Source organism: Equus przewalskii, chromosome 18 (genome assembly GCF_037783145.1).
Source record: "Equus przewalskii isolate Varuska chromosome 18, EquPr2, whole genome shotgun sequence".
NCBI classification, from domain to species: Eukaryota; Metazoa; Chordata; class Mammalia; order Perissodactyla; family Equidae; genus Equus; species Equus przewalskii.
The window spans coordinates 23,870,472-23,892,165 of NC_091848.1; the positions used below are offsets into that span (position 1 = coordinate 23,870,472).

At 35.7% G+C, this 21,694-nt stretch overlaps 1 protein-coding gene across 21 annotated transcripts in view; it reads left to right on the forward strand.

The window, feature by feature from the left end:
- Positions 1 to 21,694, forward strand: part of YEATS2 (YEATS domain containing 2) — a 100,526-nt gene that overhangs the window by 15,025 nt on the left and 63,807 nt on the right. For all 21 annotated transcript variants that reach the window (XR_011529106.1, XR_011529104.1, XR_011529107.1 and 18 more), the window contains exons 2-7: positions 2,795 to 2,912; positions 5,833 to 5,930; positions 6,659 to 6,751; positions 8,449 to 8,694; positions 10,418 to 10,533; positions 18,838 to 18,999. Coding sequence is in view for 16 of the 21 variants with exons in the window: in XM_070582425.1 (XP_070438526.1) it covers positions 2,813 to 2,912; positions 5,833 to 5,930; positions 6,659 to 6,751; positions 8,449 to 8,694; positions 10,418 to 10,533; positions 18,838 to 18,999 (815 nt within the window). In the remaining 5 variants the exon portion in view is untranslated. The remainder of the gene's footprint in view (positions 1 to 2,794; positions 2,913 to 5,832; positions 5,931 to 6,658; positions 6,752 to 8,448; positions 8,695 to 10,417; positions 10,534 to 18,837; positions 19,000 to 21,694) is intronic.

Sequence of the window (21,694 nt, forward strand, 5' to 3'; positions counted from 1 at the left end):
CCTAGTTTGAGAGCAAAAGTCAAAAGAGAGTTTCGCTTCATCCTTTAAGTGAGGGTAAAATAAAATCCTATTTTCTTCAGGGGTCCCCAGCCTTTCTGGGGACGAGCCACTGTTATTCTTGAGATTACTTGGGGGTGGGAGGAGAATATGCAGATTATGAAGTCGATGGAATGGAGGAGTGAAAATGATGCTGGAGTCACTCATGTTACAGATAATCCCCTAAGACTCTTGGCAAATTGTAAAGACGGTGGTCACTGAGGAAAAGGGTGTGGTGCAGGAACACATTTGGAGGGCTGCTGGGATGTAGCTGCCTCTGAGTCTAGGTTTCTCTAAGGGTAGGAAGTGGGTTTTTTTGCTATCTGCATTAAGGAAAAAGGAATGAGGGTTATTGACTTTTAAGAATATATTGTTTATATAAGTGCCCAAGACTTTCACAGGTTGTCTAAAACTAGTTGCAGACCAAATGGAGAAGGCTAAAAGAATAAGACTTTCCTCACTTTTTTGTTTTGTTTTTGTGAGGAAGATTGGCCTTGAGCTAACATCTGCTGCCAATCTTCCTCTTTTTGCTTGAGGAAGATTGTCACTGAGCTAACATCTGTGCCAGTCTTCCTCTATTTTGTGTGTGGGACGCCAACAAGGCATGGCTTGATGAGTGGTGTGCAGGTCTGCACATGGGATCCGAACCAGTGAACCCTGGGCCGCTGAAGCAGAGCGCGCGAACTTAACCACTATGCAACCCGGCCAGCCCCCTACTCTCACTTTTTATACGCTTTAAAGACAGAAGATAACAGTTGAATTCAGCGCCTCTCCAAAAATAAAGACTCTTTTTTTGTTCTAAATTACAGCAGGTGTTAATGATTGTGAACAAACTTAAATGGTTTAATTCGAGATTTTTGTAATGCCAGGGGTTTTTAGAACATTTTTAAGCTTAGGAATATTACACAAGATAACAGTTACAGGAAAAGTGTTCTCTTTGATCCAGGATTTGCATCTATATCATTACGCAGTGAGTCTCTCCCAGCTGAGTCAAGTGAGTCTGTCTGAGATGGGTGAAAGAACTGGACCAAGAGCTGAGAGACTTTTAAATTATTTCACTTTTAACATTGAGTGAATAAAGACAAATATTTTTGAGTTGAGGTTTTCATTAATTTTATTTTAAAACTTTTTATTACCTCAATAGATATGTATTGTGTATTTTTGCCTTTGGTTAGGTAATCTCCGTTAGTGGTGGAGCAGAGGTTTGGAAATCAGGGAGCTCTTCTTGTCTTTTCTGTGTCGTAGATTAATGTGCTAAGGGGCAGCTTACCTAACCACCCTGGACCTTTTTTCTTATCTGTCAGTAGACCCTCGCTGCCCAGTGAGGGAACCACTAGCCACAGGTGGTGATTGAGCCTTTGAAACGTGGCTAGTCCAAATCGAGATGTACTCCAAGTGTGAAGTAGACACCAATTTTAAAGACTTAGGACAAAGATAAGAATGTAAAATGTCTTATTGCTAAATTGTTTATATTGATTACATTGTTGGAATAATAATATTTTACATACATTAGTTAAATAAAATGTTATTAAAATTAACTTCACCCATTTCTTTTTCTAATGTGATAGAAAATTTTAAGATTTCTTTTGAACAGTGCTGGTCTGGACAGTATTTCCTAAACTGACTCATGAAAAATAAGTAAGTGCTCAATGAAACACAATTTGTGAGAAGGGTAGAGTCTAGTAGAACTTTTTGCAGTGATGTACATGTTCTGTATTTGCACTGTCCACTATAGTAGCTACTAGCCACTGATGGCTGTTGAGTACTTGAATTGTGGCTAGTTCTGAAATGTGAAAAATTGAAATGTGGAAAAAAGGAACTGAATTTTAAATTTTATTTAATTTTAATTAACTTTAAATAGCCACAAATGGCTAGTGGCTAATGTGTTGGGACAATGCAGATCTAGAGAATTTATGGGATTGTTTTATTCAAAGACTTTTATACCTAATACTTGTTTACCGTATTTCACTAGTTTAATATGAGTCTATACTGTTTGTGGTTTATTATTTTTTTTTAAAGAGTTTGTTTCCTTCTTCTTCCCAAAGCCCCCCGGTACATAGTTGTATATTTTTAGTTGTGAGTCCTTCTAGTTGTGGCATGTGGGGTGCCCCCTCAGCATGGCCTCATGAGCTGTGCTAGGTCCATGCCCAGGATCTGAACCGGCAAAACCCTGGGCTGCCAAAGCAGAGTATGCAAACGTAACCACTCGGCCACAGGGCCAGCCCTGTTTATGTTTTTCCTGAGTAGTGTTAAATGATCAGTAACAATAATGTTTGTCGAGTACCTGTTATGTAGCAGACACTGTGTAAGTACCAGAGAGAATTTATATGATAAATTATTTATTGAGACCTAAGCTGTATTGCTGATATTTTGTAATATGCTTGGATGCATTATGAATTCCAAGGTACCGTGTGGGCTTACCGTGCTCTCATCGAAGTCTGGTTTCTTTCCTTTCCTTATGAGGGCCCTTCCATGAAAGCCTGGCTCCTTTTGAAAAGTCTGAACAATATGCGGCCTTGTTAAAGGATTTTCTCTTGAAAGGGAAATCTATGCCTTGTAACAGATGATGATTTTTTTCCCCCAGTAAACTTTGGTCATTAGTTATGCTTTTGGCTTTAAAAGGGATGTATGCATATTTACACGAGACTTACAAGTATCAGTATTATGTAATATTTATTCCCTTTGTGTGTACACATATGTTTATAAGTACTAGTTTCAAGCAGTGTTGTTAATGAATTTATTTATGATTGCTTCACAGTGAAGAACGAATGTCATCATGTCTGGAATCAAGCGAACAATCAAAGAAACTGACCCTGATTATGAGGATGTGTCTGTGGCCCTTCCGAATAAGCGGCATAAAGCAATTGAGAATTCAGGTAGAAATTCGCCTGCCTTAGGAAGTCATTTCTTTGTTGACGTATGCCTCCCTATGAGATTTATAGGAACTAAAATGAAATGCATTTCCATTGTTGTGCATAATTTGAAGAGATTTGTGAGAGGGATTAATTAAGTGTTCTGTTTAAGTAAGACACTATGTGCAGCATAAAAGGCAGGACACAATCAGGTAGACAGTGAAAGCATTAACAATGAGACAGGATGTAAGTTTAGCTATCATTGTAGGTTAGATATGATCATAAAGTCTTATGTATACTACCGTGTGGTATCATGTGAGATGATTACAGGTGGTACATGGATTAAGGTTTTTTACTTTAGTAGTTATGTGTTATTTTAGTGTCTATGAAAAAGATGATGGTCTTATCAGACTAACAGTTTCATGACTACTGTTGCTTAGGATGAGGCTAAAATTATTTTTAAGTATTATTTAATTGTGTTAATTAGATGTTTTTCATGGTACTCAGATGTTGTAGGTATCTTGAAGGTGGTATATGAATGATGGAAATTTGGGAAACATTAATGTAGTTTAACTCCTGCTTGTGGTTAAGTTAAGGCTCAAAGGCCCAAGATCATATAATTAGCAAATCATCAACTATGTCTTGTAGTTACGCATAATGTTTTAAGCTATCTCAAAAAAAGTTGCTAAATTTGAGTTTTTAAAAGACATTGCTGAAATTTATTACTGTTTTTTTAAATAATAAATTTACCTAAGTTAATATGTATAGCTGGGTAAAGAAGTCATCATAATCATGGATAAGGTATTACAGCTCCTCAAAGATTAGGACCCCTGGAATTTAAGTGGTGAGGAAAATTCCTGACTGTAAGTGGAATCAAGTCATATGTACCCCTAAAAGTGTTTGTGGACAGAGAATTATCAAATCCAATTCCAAATAATGAAAGCATTTAACTACAGCTTTTCCCCTCCATTCAGTTGTAATTTTATTCACAAGGAAATGTTTCACTAATAAGCCAAATAAATGTGAAAGTATCCTGAAACTTAAATCCATTATTCAAATGTATCACATGACATAACTTTTCTTTTAAAATAAAAATAAGAATAGAGAAAACTGATTATTTTAGTAAACATGGTAATTTCAGTTTAAATCTAGTATCAGTTCCCAAATACTCAGTGTAAGAAGGGATAGTTTTTGTTACTAAATGACAGTTTGCTCTTCTTCCTTTTGGTGTCCATACTCTACTTAATCCCAAACTGTATTTTTATTTTTCAGAACTTTTCTCAATGTAGATTTGGTGGGATGCTTTCCTTTGCTTATGTTGTTTTATTTTGTTTGTTGTTTTGTTTTTGTTTTTACTTATTGCATGAAAGAGATAATTTAGAAGTGTTTCTTTCTGAGGAGGTTATTATAAATAGCCTTTAGTGATCACAGTTTCTGGCTTTCAGCCTCCTGTAAGAGTGTCTGCTGATTTCTGTTACAAGGTTTATATATGCAAGGATAAATACAATAATATTAGAAAATATTCTTTTCCTCAAATATGAGAGAAATCAGTCATTTGCCTTTGTGCACACATATCCACAAGAATGCTTATATTATTACTAGTTTTAAATTGCCAATCTAACGGCATATTTTATGGGGAGAAAATGGCATGGGTGATCAAAGGGTCCATTTTTTTGTGCAGCTTTTCATATACTCCGAAGTATGCATGGCGATTTTTTCATATTACAAACACAGAATCATTTTGCAAAATCCCAGGTTTTTCAAGCAGTCACTCAGCTCTTTTTTTTATTCTCTTGTATCAAGCTACATTTCATATTCCGCTGTTTTTACTCTTTGACTTGCATGTTACTTTGAGTAGTCGTCATCTCAGTTTTATTATCTTCAGAGGCATTTTCTTTCCTTATGAATTCTTTCTTTGCTCATTCCTTCGAGTGGTTGTGATCAGAAACTACTGAATTGCTTGCTAGATCCTTCTCTACAGAATGAAACTTCTGCCTTGTTATGAACTGCTCTAGTGTCACAGACTACCTCTCCCTTTAGCTAGCTCTCTACTTTCTTTCTCCTTGGGGCTGTTGTTTTTCAAAGATCACCAAATATTTCTCTCAGAACTTTCACGAGTGTTTTTTCTTTTTTGGTAATTTTATTTTGATAAAATTTCAAACAGAGAAATTGCAAGGAGTACCCATATGTCTTTTATCCAGATTAATTCACCAGTTGTTTGCATTTTGCATCATTTAGTTTATCATTCTTCTCCCCCACCCCCAAACACACACCTACACACACACAACATAGACAAATGTGTGTATGTATACAGATATATATGCACGTCATTCTTTCTAAATCATCAGAAAATAAATTGGACACCTGTGAACACTTTTGTATATGTCTTAAGGACATTCTCTTATGCAACCATATATCAAAACCAGGAAATGTTAACATTTATACATTACATTATCGAATCTGTGGTCCATATTCAGGTTTTACTGTTGTCCCAGTGTTGTATTTTATAACTATTTTCCCCTCTCCAGGATCCAGTCCAAGATCACCGAGTGCATTTAGTTGTCATATCTCTTTAGTCTCTTTTGATTTCCTCAACTTTTTTTGTCGTTCTTGACTTTAATATTTGAAAAGTATAAGCCAGTTCTTTTGTAGAATGTCCTTTGATTTAGGTTTGCCTGATGTTCCCCATGGTTAAATTCAGCATTTTTGGCAGGAATGCCACAGAGCAATGTAGTCTTCTCTTGCATCATGTCAGAGAACACATGAGGTCAATTTGCCCCAGTATTAGTGGTGCTGACTTTTCATCATTGTGGTTAAAGTGATGGCCACTAGGTTTCTCCTCTTCAGAGTTACTGTTTGCTGGGTGTCTTTTCTTGCTTGCTGACTTAAATCAAGACAGCTGCTGATTAATTAAACCTTGGATTATTTTATGTTCTTTGTGCAGCTCGAGATGCTGCTGTGCAGAAGATCGAGACTATTATCAAGGAACAATTTGCACTTGAAATGAAGAATAAGGAACATGAAATTGAAGTCATTGACCAGGTATAATGATGATAAATTTCTAAAAGACCCAAAGCTATTGAAAAAAATCTATACATGATGTATTGAAGAAATCTACTGAGATAGAATCATGGTTGGTTTTTCCCCTTTGCTTGTCATTTTTTTTTTTTTTGCAGGGAAAGATTCACCCTGAGTTAACATCTGTTGCCAATCTTCCCTTTTTTTTCCTCCCCAAAGCCCCAGTGCATGGTTGTGTATAAGTCCCTCCAGTTCTTCCATGTGAGCTGCTGCCACAGCATGGGAACTGACAGATAGGTGGTGTGGTTCCGTGACCTGGAAACGAACCTGGGCCACTGAAGCGGATTACTTGTCTTTTAAAAAGTTTTCTCGTTTTTGGAAAAAAGACATGTACTTTTTGTGTCTTTATATGAAATTGAAGAAAAGGATAAAAACAAATACCATCCTGAAAGATAATTCCTCTTTGCTCTTGTGCTCATATCTTTGTGGCTATTTCTCAACAAATATGCATATAGACACAGAAATATACATATTAATATGTCTATGAACTCTTGAAAACATTGGTTTTTGTCATTCTTTTAAGTCTTTTGCCAATCTGATAGGTGGAAAATGGTCATTTTTATTTGTCTGTCTTTGGTTATTAGACAAGTTGAACTTTTTTTGGTCATTTGCATTTCTTTTTTTATGAATTGTTGGTGTATCTTTTCTGTCATTTCCATTTTTTAAAGTAATGAGTTAATACTTGTTTTTAGCGACTGATTGAGGCAAGAAGGATGATGGATAAACTTCGTGCCTGCATTGTCGCAAACTACTATGCTTCTGCAGGACTTCTAAAAGTTTCTGAGGTAAGTTTCCCTCATGCAGTCATTTCTGGCCACTCATATTTGTTGTATGAAGGGGACCTGGGGGTTGAGATGGAATCCCTGCCTTTGAAACATTTCTCCTGTTGACCTTTAGAATGCAAGAAGCCTAGCCTGCCGTCCTGGGGAAGCACACAGACTTTATGCTGTGTTCAGCCATCATCCTTTAATCATACCTCTCTGTCAGTAATCTTAAGTAATGTTTTTTCTTTTTGCTTAATCCCTCTTCTACTAATTGTTAGCACTGTTGCTGTGGTTTGCAGGTAAAAGGTGACTGAGACCCTGTTCTAACTTCTCATATTCCTCTTCATTTGATTATGGTTAACTTTGGAGTATGTTATAGATCGATTGATTTTCCTCTGATCTTTTACTGCTAATGAACAGCAATTTCTGTTTTCAGTAGATGTACCCTATTTAAGAAGCCCTGATTTTTTTCCCCGTATTTCTTGTGAAAAATTTCAAAGCTACGGAAAAGTTGAAACAAGTACCTGTTTATGCATCATCATCAGTTTCAACAATTTTAATGTTTTGCCTTATTTGGTTTTATCTTATTTTTCTCTAAAACATTTGAAAATAAGTTCCAGGTATCATGACACCTTACTCTTAAACACTTTAATCACATATTTCCTAAAGGACATTCTTCTATGTCATCACAACACCTAAGAGAATGATTTCCTAATGTTATATGGTAACCAGTCCATATTCACATTTATCCACTTGTTCCCAAAATATCTTTTAAAGCTTTTTTTTTTTTAAAGATTTTATTTTTCCCTTTTCTCCCCAAAGCTCCCCGGTACATAGTTGTGTATTTTTAGTTGTGGGTTCTTCTAGTTGTGGCATGTGGGATGCCGCCTCAGCATGGCCTGATGAGCGGTGCCATGTCTGCGCCCAGGATCCCAACTGGTGAAACCCTGGGCCGTCGAAGTGGAGCACACGAACTTAACCCCTCGGCCATGGGGCCGGCCCCCATTTATAGCTTTTTAAAAAACTTTTATTATTGAAATTCATCAGCTTTGTTGCTTTGACTCTGAAACACTAGTCTCTGGTTCCTTTTTCCTCACTAAAACAATTATTTTAACAGCACAATTTTTAAAAACTGGGCTTCTTAGCAACATAAGTACAGTGTATCGCATCATAACAGAACACACTGTATTTTGTATGTAAGTAACAAGATACAGAAAAATGCCCTAGGCTTCAGGGCTGGACTGAGGACAGACTTTATATATTGGTATTAATCATTTTAAAGCTTTCCTTACTATATTTTACTCCTATGTTGAGGCTATTTTACATATACTTTCTTTAATCTTTATATGTCTTTCAATGGAATGTTTTATTTAGAGCAGTTGATATGTTTGTGTAAAGGAAAGTGAGACTTATTTTTTTAAAGTTACATCTTATTTTCTGTGTATTACTATATGTTTATTTTTCATTTACCTTCAGAGGACTTTACATCTTTAGCTTTTAGTGTTAGGACCTTTGCATAATTATTTATCACTCTCTAGTTTTTGTTTTGTTGGTCAGACCATCTTAAGGCGTTTGGACTTTATTTTCTGGGTGTGGGGGAATTTTGAAGGATTTTAAGCATGATCCCAAAATAGATAAGGGTTTTGGAAAGATCAAAATTTTGCCTACTTTTGGTGGATTTGACTAAAAGTTTGTTTTGCTTGCTTTCATTCTTACAGGGATCAAAGACATGTGATACAATGGTTTTTAATCATCCTGCTATCAAGAAGTTTTTGGAATCACCATCTAGGTCATCATCTCCTGCCAATCAGGGATCAGAAACACCATCAGCCAATCATTCAGAAAGTGATTCTTTATCTCAACACAATGACTTCTTATCTGATAAAGACAATAACAGCAATATGGATATAGAGGAAAGACTCTCAAACAATATGGAGCAGAGACCAATCCGAAATACTGGAAGGGTATAGTTGCATGGGTGGGAGGGAGCCAAAGGAAGAGGGAGCCAGTATTTATTAAGTATGCACGTATTATCTCATTTAAGTTAATTATTTCCCTTTTAGAGATGGGGAAACAGAGTCTCAATGAGGTTAAAGTTGTATTTGTTCAGAAATATCAGAACTGGAAAACTTAGGTCTTTCTGATGTTAGAGTTCAGTGCTCCTGTGTGTGGCTCAGTTCCTGCATGCTGTTATGTAGATATGAAAGAAACCTTCAGGATTCAAGGTCAATGCTGTGACCTTGCCCAAGGTCCTTCTACTCTATCATGTTTATTCTCTCAAGAGCAATGGCTCTTCAGAAGTTTCTCTGTGAAGCTTTATATTCTAGAAGCTTTGATAAATGGAGGAAATTTGACAAATAATAAATAGAACTGAAAACCATTTATTGCTCTTTGAACCTGCCAGTTTGTCATTCAAGTTCCCATCTCAAGCTGTTCTGAACTTCTTGGTATCGTGTTTGGCTGTAGAGTCCTTATTGGATGAGACCAATGATTTTTCTCAGCCATGTGTTCTCAAATAGAGAAACTTTCCAGGATGCTTTCCGCGTATTCATACATCAAGGATTTGATTCATTTTTGATAAAAATAAATTTAAAATCTTTTTTCTGATTATTAATTCATATGTGTTCATTGTTGAAAATTGTAAAATACAGAAAAGTGAAAAAAATTAGAAAAATCATTCATAATGCCACCACCCGAAAATCAGAATTCTTAATGTTTGGAGTTACTTGACTCTTTCCAGTATTATTTCTGGGCAAGTACTGCATGTTTTTCTTTTTCTAATTAAAAAGAATTTAGGTCATACTGGTCAAAGGATTTAGAAACTTACCATCTTTTATATAATATACATGCTCATGTTTATGTAATAAATATTTAGTATTTCCTATATACCAGGCACTTTTCTAAGAACTATACAAAACATTCGTGTGAGACAGGTACTATTATCATCCTTATTTTATAGATGAGAAAATTGAGACAAAGAAGTTAAGTAATAACCCAAGGTTGGGGCTGGCCCGGTGGCGCAGTGGTTAAGTGCGCATGTTCTGCTTGTGCGGCCTGGGGTTTACCGGTTCGGATCCCAGCACTGCTTGGCACGCCACACTGTGGTAGGCGTCCTCCATATAAAGTAGAGGAAGATGGGCATGGATGTTAGCTCAGGGCCAGTCTTCCTCAGCGAAAAGAGGAGGATTGGCAGCAGTTAGCTCAGGGCTAATCTTCCTCAAAAAAATAAAAAAACAATCCAAGGTTACACATCTAGTAAATGGAAAAGTCAGGATTTAATCCCTGGCCGTCTGTTTCCATGGTCAAACTGTTAGTTAACCATTATATTACTTCTCACTGAAGATTTTTGATGGTACAGAAGGTTGAAAAGAAAATTCCATTGACCCTTCCATATTCCCATTTCTTAGAGGTAACTTATAATAGTTTCCACATCTTATTTGTATATACAAAGCAAATGTGTATGACTGTTAAAAAAAGCACGTGGAATTATAGTGTATAAACTTTATATAAACTGATGCAAAAATCACAGTAAAAGTATTCTTTCATGCTCAGAGATGCCACAAAGAAAGAAAATTTTGTAATAATAAAAAATTCTGTTATTCTATTCTTACCTTGTATGATTTTATGGTTTCTGCCTATTAAAAATTGTCCAAATTGAAAATGAAAATTGATTATGATGTTTTTCAGGACACTTCTGTTATTACTGGCTCCCATAAAACAGAGCAGCGGAATGCTGATCTCACAGGAGATGAGACTTCACGACTTTTTGTAAAGAAAACAATAGTAGTGGGCAATGTGTCCAAGTGAGTATCAAGCTGAATTGTCTCATTATTGGTCATACATTTATGTTATTACTCTGGCATACTCTTATCATAGTATTATGGTAGGAAGAGGCCGCAGGGATTCTTTTTCCCAGACTCTTCATTGTTTCAAAAGTAAACCAAGGTCCAGAGACTTGAGACTCTGTCTCAGTGTATCTGCTAATCTTTGACAGAGTAAAATTATGCTTGGTAAAAATTTCTAAGACATGAGCTTTTATACAAATGGTATATTTCATCGAGCATTAAGTATGGATAAGTTTGGAGAAACTTGACTTCTCCTGACCTAGTTCTGTCCTTAGGTGCCTTAGCTAATCCCTAAAAATGTTTATTTAATTGCCCAGACCGGAATGTTCTTAATATATAACAAGACTTACAGAGCAAGTCTTGAAGGTAGAATTCCTCTAAGCTAAAAGGCTGTCCTCTCATGCTGTCTTGTGGGAGTGTCATCATTTTTGCCACGTGTCTAGGAATGGATAAAGACATCATAAATCTTCAAATAGCATAAGAATGTTATTTCCTCATGAAGTCTCGTCTGCCTTTCTCTTCCCTTATAAGATATATTTCCTCTAAACTCTCAGGTCATATTTATCATATTATATGGTCATTTCCTATTTTCATATATTTTTCTCAAATTAGACTGGCATCTTTTAAGGATAGGAAGTATGTTTTGTTTGTTTTTTTACCTTACAGTACTTTGTGTTTGGTAAATATTTAATTGGTGAATAAATTGATGTATTTATGAAAATTGTGATTACACATAATTATTGAAAATAAATTTGGATTTGGGATTGTAATAATTGACTGAGGGGAAAAAGTCACACGGGGGAGAAAAAACTTCCAAGCCTCATTTAATGGACCACTAATGATAAAAAAAGAAGTACATTAAAAATCTCAGGATAACAAGAACAGAGATTCTTAATTGTCTGTGTAACGGTATTAAATAACATAAAATATGATTAAGGCAATTAATTTCTGTCTTATAGATTATTTTAGAGTTAGCATGCATTCAGCTAATAGTCCATGTGAAGTGTTAGAGTTGAGGTCTTAAGTGTAGTACAAAACAGGTCAGCCCAGAAAAGCCCGAAATTGGAAATCCTGGTAGACTCACCAGGCCATGAGAAGATTGGGGAGAAACATCATTGATATTTTCAAACCATTATGTCTAATTCTTAGTTTTTTAGTTCTTTTAAAGGCCAACTAGATAAAATACTGGTTAACTGTGGATTTTAAGCAGAGAGGGAGTGATTGGCGTTAGTGTTGTGAAGTCCTTGTTTCTTCTGGGAGAGGGTAAAATATTGATTTACTTGAGACTTTGTTAAGAATACTCAGAATAGCTAAGATAACAACTAAAAGTATACATAAGAGATTTAAACTTTAAAACTAGTAAGGGAGGGTGGGGAATTAAATAAATGAAAGAAAAACAAAACCCCTGATTCCAAAAGAAGGCAGGCAGGGATAAGAGGAAGGATGTGGAGAAGAAGAGAAAAAACAAGACAAATAGTATAAAATAATTTAGTAACAACGAATCTAAATCTAATCAGTCGTAAAAAAGGTATATGGATTTAACTATCAAGTTAAAAGATAAAAAATGTTAGATAAAATAACCTAAAATTCACCTCTCCGTTGTTTATCTGTGACACATGTAAATAGAGGAAGATTGAAGGTAGACAGAGTAAAAAGGTAGAACTGTCCAGTACTAACCAAAAGAAAACCAGTGTAGCATATTAAGATGAGGCAAAATAGACTTTAGGACCAAAAGCATTCATAGAGGTAAAGACAGATATATAATGATAAAAGTTCTGTTCACCAAGAAGATAGAAAAGTTCTAAACTTCTATGCATTTCACAGCATAGTCTTAAAATTCTAAACCAAAATTGATAGAACCACAAGGAGAAATTCCCAAATGCACTACCATACTGAGATTTTATATACCTCTCAGTAACTTGTTAGATCAAGCAAAATACCTGTATGAATGTAAGAGATTAGAGAATCAGCAAAGCTTGATCTAATGTACACATATAGAACACTACACAATTGAAAAAGAAACATTTTTAAGCATACAGGGGACATTTATGAAAATGGGCTGCACAGTAAGCCATAAAGCAAGTTTCAACAAGTATCAAAGGACTTGTGTCATACAGACTGTTTTCTTCTGACCACAGTGCAGTAAAGTTAAAAATGAATGACAATAGGATAACTAGAAAACCTCTGCATGTCTGGAAATTCAAAGCACTTCCAACCTATTCATAAGTCAAGGAAAAAGCACATTGAAATATTCAGAATTAAATAATAACTTGTAGGATAACACTAAAGGGAAATTCATAGTCTTAAATGACTGCAATAGAAGAAAGGCTTGAAATTAATGAATTAAGCATCTCACTTAATTAGTGCAGTGGAGAAAGCAAAGAAAATAAGAGGAATAAATAATAAACATATACAAACCTGGTGAAATTAATTAAGGAAAAAAGGACAAATTTTAGAAATGAAAAAAACATTGCTGATGCTGCACTATTAGAGAAGAAACTATGAACATCTTTATGCCAGTACATTTGAAAATTTAGATGAAATTGAGAATCCTTAGAAAAATACAGCTTAATCAAAATGACTCAAGAAAGAGAAAACCTTGAATAGTCTTAGAACTACTAAGTTTAGTTATTTATTTTAAAACATTCCCGTCACCAAACCAAAGCAGACCACTAGGTCTAGATTGCTTTACAGCAATCTGATAATTCCAGTTGTATATAAAATCTGGAGAAAAAGAGCTAACACTTGTCAAGATATATTATGAGGGTAGCCTAACTTTGTTAATCAAGCCAGACAGTGAGTTTATAAGAAAAAGAAAATTAACACAACATTTACACTCATGAATATAGATGCAAAAATACTGAACAAAATCATTAGCAAGCTGAATTCAGTAATTGTAGAAATGAAAACACTTGATGACTAAGAAAAGTGAGTTTGGATTCACATTAGAAAATTAATAAATAAAATTAACCATATTAACAGATTAAAGGAAATAAATATTATCACCTCCAGATGCAGAAATATTTAACAAGACTCAACGTCTGTTTGTGAAAAATCCTCATGGCAAACTGGGAATTTAGTTAACTCTCATAAAGAATATCTTTAAAAAAGCTACAGCGTAATCGTACTCAATGGTAAACTATTAAAAGCGTTCTTTTTAGGGTCAGGAGGAAGACAAGAGATGCCTGATATCACTGCTTGGGTTCAGTATTGTACTTGGAGATACTAATGTAGTCAAAAGAGAAAAAAGTGTAGGGATTAGAAAAGAAGAAATAAAATATCATTGTCAACAGATGATGTGATTGTTTACACAACAATTTTTGATACAGTTTTAGAATAAGAGCTTAGCAAGATTATTGAATACAGTATGAATACACAGAAGTCAGTTGTTTCTGTATGACAGCCACAAACTTAGAAAACATTTTTTTGAAGATATTTACTTTAGCAATAAGAAACATAATAAATCAAACAAAAGACATGCTGACCTTTCATGAAGATTTATAAAAACTTTATTGAAAGACTGGTAAAAGAACTAAACAGAGCAGTGTACCATGTTCATGGACAGGAAGGCTCGGTATTGTAAAGATCTCTCTTCTCAAATTGATGTGTAGATATTCTGATTAAAATCCCAACAGGGTTTGTGAAATTCACAGGCTGGTTCTTATCTATGAAGAGCAAAGGGTCAAGACTGGACAAGAACACTCTGAAGAACTAGGTTAGACACCTTAGCCTTGTGCATTACCCAGGATAACCTCAGGCAGAAATGAACGTGTAGAAGGCCATGACCATATTTTCCAACAGAATTTAGCAAGGGAGGCTCATGAAATAAAGACAGAACCTGCAAAAGAGAGGGCTAACGATGCTGGTTTTACCGTGGTCAGGACAGAAGGGAACGGCTTGTTTGGGGTTTTAGAAGACGAGACCAATTGCAACATTCTTGGCAGCAATAAATGGGAACCAGAAGTGTCCAAAGTTCTCTTACCGTGAAACCTGAATGAATGAAGTCAACCTGAAGGCCTGAGATTCCCTAACCCAGGAGTAAAATATGGCAGTTTATTTCCACCTCATGTACTCCGTTGGCAGGAAAAGCAAGGTTGATTTTTTTTTAATTACATAGTGATAATCAGAAAACAAAACAAACCTTTAGGAAGTGTTCCTTAGACCAAAAAGATGTTTAAAAAAGAGATTAACTGGAAACACTAGGTTTGGTTTGGTGATGTAGCTGTTAAATACTGCTGGAATTTTTTTAAGATTTTACTTTTTTCTTTTTCTCCCCAAAGTCCCCCGGTACGTAGTTGTGTATTTTTAGTTGTGGGTCCTTCTAGTTGTGGCATGTGGCATGCCGCCTCAGCATGGCTTGATGAGCAGTGAGGTGTCCGCGCCCAGGATCCGAACCAGTGAAACCCTGGGCTGCCGAAGTGGAGCGCACAAACTTAACCACTTGGCCAAGGGGCTGGCCTCTGGAATTTTTTCTTTAATTTTAAAATTCCTTTTCAGATTTATTGATATAATTGACAAATAAAATTGTGAGATATTTAAGGTGGACATTGTGATGATTTATGTATACATTGTGAAAGGATTCCTCCCCCTAGTTAATTAGCACATCCATCATCACCTCACATATTTATCTTTTTGGGGGAGGTGGGGGTGAGAACATTTACAATCTACTCTCTTAGCCACTTTCTTTTATACAATACAGTGTCGACTGTAGTTACCACATTACGCATTAGATCCTCAGACCTTATTCATCGTATAGCTGAAAGTTTGTAACCTTTTACCAAGCTATTTCCCCCACCCCCCAGCCCTGGGAAACCATTTTTCTACCTCTGTTTCTGTGAGTTTGACTCTTAAATTCCACATATAAGTGATACCAGGTGGTATTTGTCTTTCTCTGTTTGGCTTATTTCACTTAGCATAATGCCCTGAAGTTCCATCCATATTATCGTAATGGCAAGATTTCTTCCTTCTCATTGCTGAATAAAAGTCCATTGTATAGCTATATCACATCTTCTTTGTCCATTCATCCATTGACGAGCACCTGGGTTTCCATATCTTAGCTATTGAAAATAATGCTGGAGTGAACATGGGAGTGCAGATGTCTCTTAGATTGCTGTTTTCATTTTCTTTGCATATATACACAGAAATGGGATAGTTCTATTTTTAATTTTTTGAAGAACCTCCCTGATGACTGCAACCAATTTACATTCCCGCCAACGGCACAGTGGTTCCGTTTTCTCCACATCCTCGCCAAGGCATCATCTCTTATCTTTTGGATGATAGCCATTCTAACAGGTGTGAGGTGATATCTCATCGTGGTTTTGATTTGTATTTCTCTGATGACTAATGATGTTGGGCATCTTTTCATGTACCTGTTGGCCATTTGTATGTCATCTTTGGAAAAATGCCTGTTCAGTTCCTCTCCCCATTTTAAGGTTGGATTATTTGTTTTTCTGCTGTTAAATTGTGGGTTATTTATATATTTAGGTTATTAACCCCTTATCGGATATGTGATTTACAAATATTTTTTCCCATTTAATAAGTTGCCTTTTCATTTTGTTGATGGTTTCCTGTGCAGAAATCTTTTTCGTTTGATGTAGTCCCACTGGTTTATTTTTGCTTTTGTTGCCTTTGTTTTTAGTGTCAGATCCAAAAAGTAATTGCCCAGATCCATGTCAAGGAGCTTACCTCCTATGTTTTCTTCTAGGAGTTTTATGGTTTCACGTCGTAAATTCAAGTCTTTAATCCATTTTGATTTGATTTTTGTGTATGGTGTAGATAGGGATCCAGTTTCATTCTTTTGCATATGTCCAGTTTTCCCAATACCATTTATTTATTTTTATTATTATTATTGTTATTTTAAAGATTTTATTTTTCCTTTTTCTCCCCAAAGCCCCTGGTGTATAGTTGTATATTTTAGTTGTGGGTCCTTCTAGTTGTGGCATGTGGGATGCCACCTCAGCATGGCTTGATGAGTGGTGCCATGTCCGCACCCAGGATGCAAACCAGCAAAACCCTGGGCTGCCGAAGCAGAGCGCTCGAACTTAACCACTCGGCCACGGGCCAGTCCCCCCGAATATAATTTATTGAAGAGACTGTCCTTTCCCCATTGTATATTCTTAGCTCCTTTTTCATAAATTAGTCAATTATATATGCCTGAGTTTATTTCTGGGCTCTCTTTTCTGTTCCATTGATCTATGTGTCTGTTTTTATGCCTATTCCATACTTTTGTTTTACTATCAATTTGTTATATAATTTGAAATCAGGAAATTTGAAAGCCTCCAGCTTTGTTCTTCCTTCTCAAGATTGCTTTGGCTATTCAGGGTCTGTTATGGTTCCATACGAATTTTAGGATTTTTTTTCTGTTTTTGTGAAAAAATGCCTTTGGAATTTTAATAGGAATTGTGCTGACTCAACAGATGGTTTTAGGTAGTATGGACATTTTAACTCCTAATTCTCCCAATCCATGAGCACAGAATATCTTTCCATTTATTTGTATCTTCTTCAGTTTTATTTATCAGTGTCTCATAGCTTTCAGCGTCTCGTAGTTTTCAGTGTACGGAACTTTCACCTCCTTGGTTAAATTTGTTGCTAAGTATTTTATTGTTTTTGATGCTATTCTAAATGGGATTATTTTCTTAATTTCGCTTTCTGATAGTTCATTGTTAGTGTATAGAAACACTATACACTATACACTGATGTTTGTATATTGATTTTATGTTCTGCAACTTTACTGAATTTGTTTATTAGATCTAACAGTCTTTGGGCAGAGTCTTTAGGGTTTTCTATATATAATATGTCATTTGCAAGTAGAGACAGTTGTACTTCTTCCTTCTTCCTGCTTCCTTTGTGATTTGGATGCCCTTTATTTCTTTTTCTTGCTTAATTGCTCTGGTTGGGACTATGTACTGTGTTGAATAGAAGTGGCAAGAGTGGACATCCTTGTCTTGTTCCTGATCTTAAAGGAAAAGTTTTCAGCGTTTAACTGTTGAGTATGATGTTAGCTGTGGGCTTGTCATATATAACCTTCATTATGTTGAGGTGTGCTCCCTCTATACCCAATTTGTTGAGAGTTTTTATCATAAATAGATAATGAATTTTGTCAAATGCATTTTCTGCATCTGTTGAGATGATCATTTGATTTTTGTCCTTCATTTTGTTAATGTGACATATCATATTCATATCGATTGATTTGTGGATATTGAACCATCTTTGCATCCCTGGAACAAATCCCCCTTGATCTTGGTGTATCATCCTTTTAATGTATTGTTGAATTTGGTGTATAAATATTTTGCTGAGGATTTTTGCATCTATGTTCATCAGGGATATTGGCTTAGAATTTTCTTTTCTTGTGGTGTCCTCATCTGGCTTTGGTATCAGGGTAATGCTGGCTTAGTAAAATGAGTTTGGAAGTGTTCCCTCTTCTGTTTTTTTGGAAGAGTTTGACAAGGGTTAGTATGAATTCTTCTTTGAATGTTTGGTAGGATTTACCTGTGTAGCCATCTGGTCCTGGAGTTTCCTTTGTTGGGAGTTTTTGATTACTAATTCAGTCTCCTCACTAGTAATTGTTCAGTTCAGATTTTCTGTTTCGTCATGATTCAGTCTTAGAAGTGTGTATATTTCTAGGAATTGGTCAATTTCTTCTGGGTTGTCCAATTTGTTGGCATATAATTATTCATAGTAATTTCTTATTTATGTGGTATCAGTTGTTAATGTCTCCTCTTTCATTTGTAATTTAATTTATTTGAGTCCTCTCTCTTTTTTTCCTGGTAGGTCTGACTAAAGATTTGTCTTTTTTGTTTATCTTTTCAGAAGACCAGCTCTTAGTTTCATTGATCTTTTCTGTTGTCTTTTTAGTCTCTATTTCATTTATTTCTGCTCTGGTCTTTGTTATTTCCTTCCTTCTAACTTTGGGCTTAGTTTGTTCTTTTTCTAGTTCTTTGAGGTGTGAAATTAGGTTGAGACGTTTTTTCTTAATGTAGGCATTTATCACTTAAACTTCCCTCTTTGAACTTTTGCTTTTGCTGCATCCTTTAGGTTTTGGTATGGTATATTTCCATTTTCATTTGTCTTAGGATATTTTTTTATTTCTCTTTTGATTTCTTTGACCCATTGGTTGTTCAGTAGTATGTTGTTTAATCTCCATATGTTTGTGAATTTTCTGATTTTCTTCTCATAATTGATTTTTCATCTTGTGTTAAGTAGGAGTTGCTTTGTTAGGTTTTTGAAGGAAAAAGAATTCAAGTTTTTTTTTTTCTCTTCTAGATATATACCTCCTGATAAGAGAGAAGAAAATGACCAATCAACCCACAAGTGGATGGTATATGTCCGAGGTTCTCGTAGAGAACCCAGCATTAATCATTTTGTCAAGAAAGTTTGGTTCTTCCTTCATCCCAGCTATAAACCAAATGACCTTGTGGAAGTTAGGTAAGCACACTGGAGTGAGTTAACCTAAGAAGTACAGGTTTATTGAAGTGGAAGAAAAGTGATTTAACTGGAGAACACGCCCTTGAAATTCTTGTGTTATTAATAATTTACTCAGCTTTGACTCTTAGTCACAATATAGTTTTAACTGTGGTTTCCTCTTGCCGATTACTGTCTCACTGAGCAGGCACTGTGTCCTCCTGGCACATTGTTACCATAGGAATTATATTAGCTGATTTTGCTCCCCCTGGAAATAGCTAAACTTGTTTATATAAGTACAGATAAATATAAAAATGTTACTGCTTGTTATGAATATCAGAATATTATAGAATTATATACAAGATTTTAAGATTTTAAGACTTACAGAAATATTTAATGTCAAAAGTTCCCTATGATCTCACTCTCTTACAGGTAACCCTTAATGATATATTTCCTGTGTGTATTAATCTGGTATAGTTGTTTGTTGTTATTTCACAAAGATAGAATGATAATATATATACTATTCTGAAATTTACCTCATTTAGATGTATTCTTTACACCTTTATATCACTTTACATATCACATATCCATTCATTGTGTGTGGAAGTGGTTGTGGTTTGTTATCGGTGAAATCTCCTGTATCTTCAGCTCTCTTCAGAACATTCCTTCTACTCTTGACTCTTAAACAAAACGTGGCTATCTCCTGAGAACATCGCTTTGCCTGAGAACAGCTTTGAAGTGGCAGCTGGTTTCTTCCTCAGACACCATGTGCCATTGTGTCTGGGGGTGGGGTGCATGTCTTTCTTGCTCATATTTGTGGCTTCCAGAGCACCTTTCCCCCCTCCTTCCTGAAAAACCTCAGCTCGTCTGAAGCAGCGTATGATCTGCTGCTCTTCCTTATTGCGGCATCTACTAATTTGCTGGTCACTCCCCGCTTTAAAAAACACTTTCAGCACCTCGTTTACTGATTTTCTCTGTGCCAGCAGTCTTGTATCATTCATAAGGACTTTGACATGCCTACAGACAGTTCTCCCAAAACCCTGCCCTCCCTGTTCGTTCATGTCCTCACTTTATTTATTTATTTATTTATTTATTGAGTTAATGATAGGTTGCAATCTTGTGAAATTTCAGTTGTACATTATTGTTTGTCAGTCGTGTTGTAGGTGCACCACTTCTCCCTTTGTGCCCACCCCCACCCCTACCCCCCCCTTTCCCCTGGTAGTCACTAATCTGTTCTCTTGTCTACATTTTTAAATTCCTCATATGAGTGGAGTCATACAGAGATTGTCCTTCTCTTACTGGCTTATTTCACTTAAAATAATTCCCTCAAGGTCCATCCATGTTGTTGCAAATGGGACGATTTTGTTCTGTTTTACGGCTGAGTAGTATTCCATTGTATATATATATACCACATCTTCTTTATCCATTCGTTTGTTGCTGGACACTTAGGTTGCTTCCATGTCTTGGCTATTGTAAATAATGCTGCAATAAACGTTGGGGTGCATGGGACTTTTGGAATTGCTGACTTCAGGCTCTTTGGGTAGATACCCAGTAGTGGGATAGCTGGGTCATATGGTAGTTTTATTTTTAATTTTTTGAGGAATCTCTATACTGTTTTCCATAGTGGCTGCACCAGTTTGCATTCCCACCAGCAGCGTATGAGGGTTCCTTTTTCTCCACAACCTCGCCAACATTTGTTACCATTAGTTTGAGATATTTTTGTCATTCTAATGGGTGTAAGGTGATGTCTTAGTGTAGTTTTCATTTGCATTTCCCTGATGATCAGCGATGATGAACATCTTTTCACGTGCCTATTGGCCATCCGTATATCTTCTTTGGAGAAATGTCTGTTCATGTCTCCAGCCCATTTTTTGATTGGGTTGTTTGATTTTTTGTTGTTGAGTTGTGTGAGTTCTTTATATATTATGGATATTAAGCCTTTGTCAGATGTATGACTTGCAAATATTTTTTCCCAGTTAGTGGGTTGTTTTTTTGTTTCAATCCCATTTTCATTTGCCTTGAGGAAGCTCTTTAGTCTGATGAAGTCCCATTTGTTTAATCTTTCTATTGTTTCCCTTCTCTGAGAAGACGGTGTCCGAAAAGATACTTTTAATACTAATGTCAAAGAGTGTACTGCCTACGTTTTGTTCTAGAAGCCTTATGGTTTCAGGTCTCTCCTTTAGGTCTTTGATCCATTTTGAGTTTATTTTGGTCAATGGTGAGAAAGAATGGTCAATTTTCATTCTTTTACATATGGCTTTCCAGTTTTCCCAGCACCATTTGTTGAAAAGACTTTCTTTTCTCCATTGTATCCCCTCAGCTCCTTTGTCCAAGATAAGCTGTCCATAGATGTGTGGTTTTATTTCTGGGCTTTCAATTCTGTTCCATTGATCTGTGCACCTGTTTTTGTACCAGTACCATGCTGTTTTGATTACTGTAGCTTTGTAGTATGTTTTGAAGTCAGGGATTGTGATGCCTCCAGCTGTGTTCTTTTTTCTCAGGATTGCTTTAGCAATTCAGAGTCTTTTGTTGCCCCATATGAATTTTAGGATTCTTTGTTCTAATTCTGTAAAGAATGTCATTGGGATTCTGATTGGGATAGCATTGAATCTGTAAATTGCTTTAGGTAGAACGGACATTTTAACTATGTTTATTCTTCCAATCCCATGTACATGAAATGTCTTTCCATGTCCTTATGTTATCATCCAATTCTCTCAGA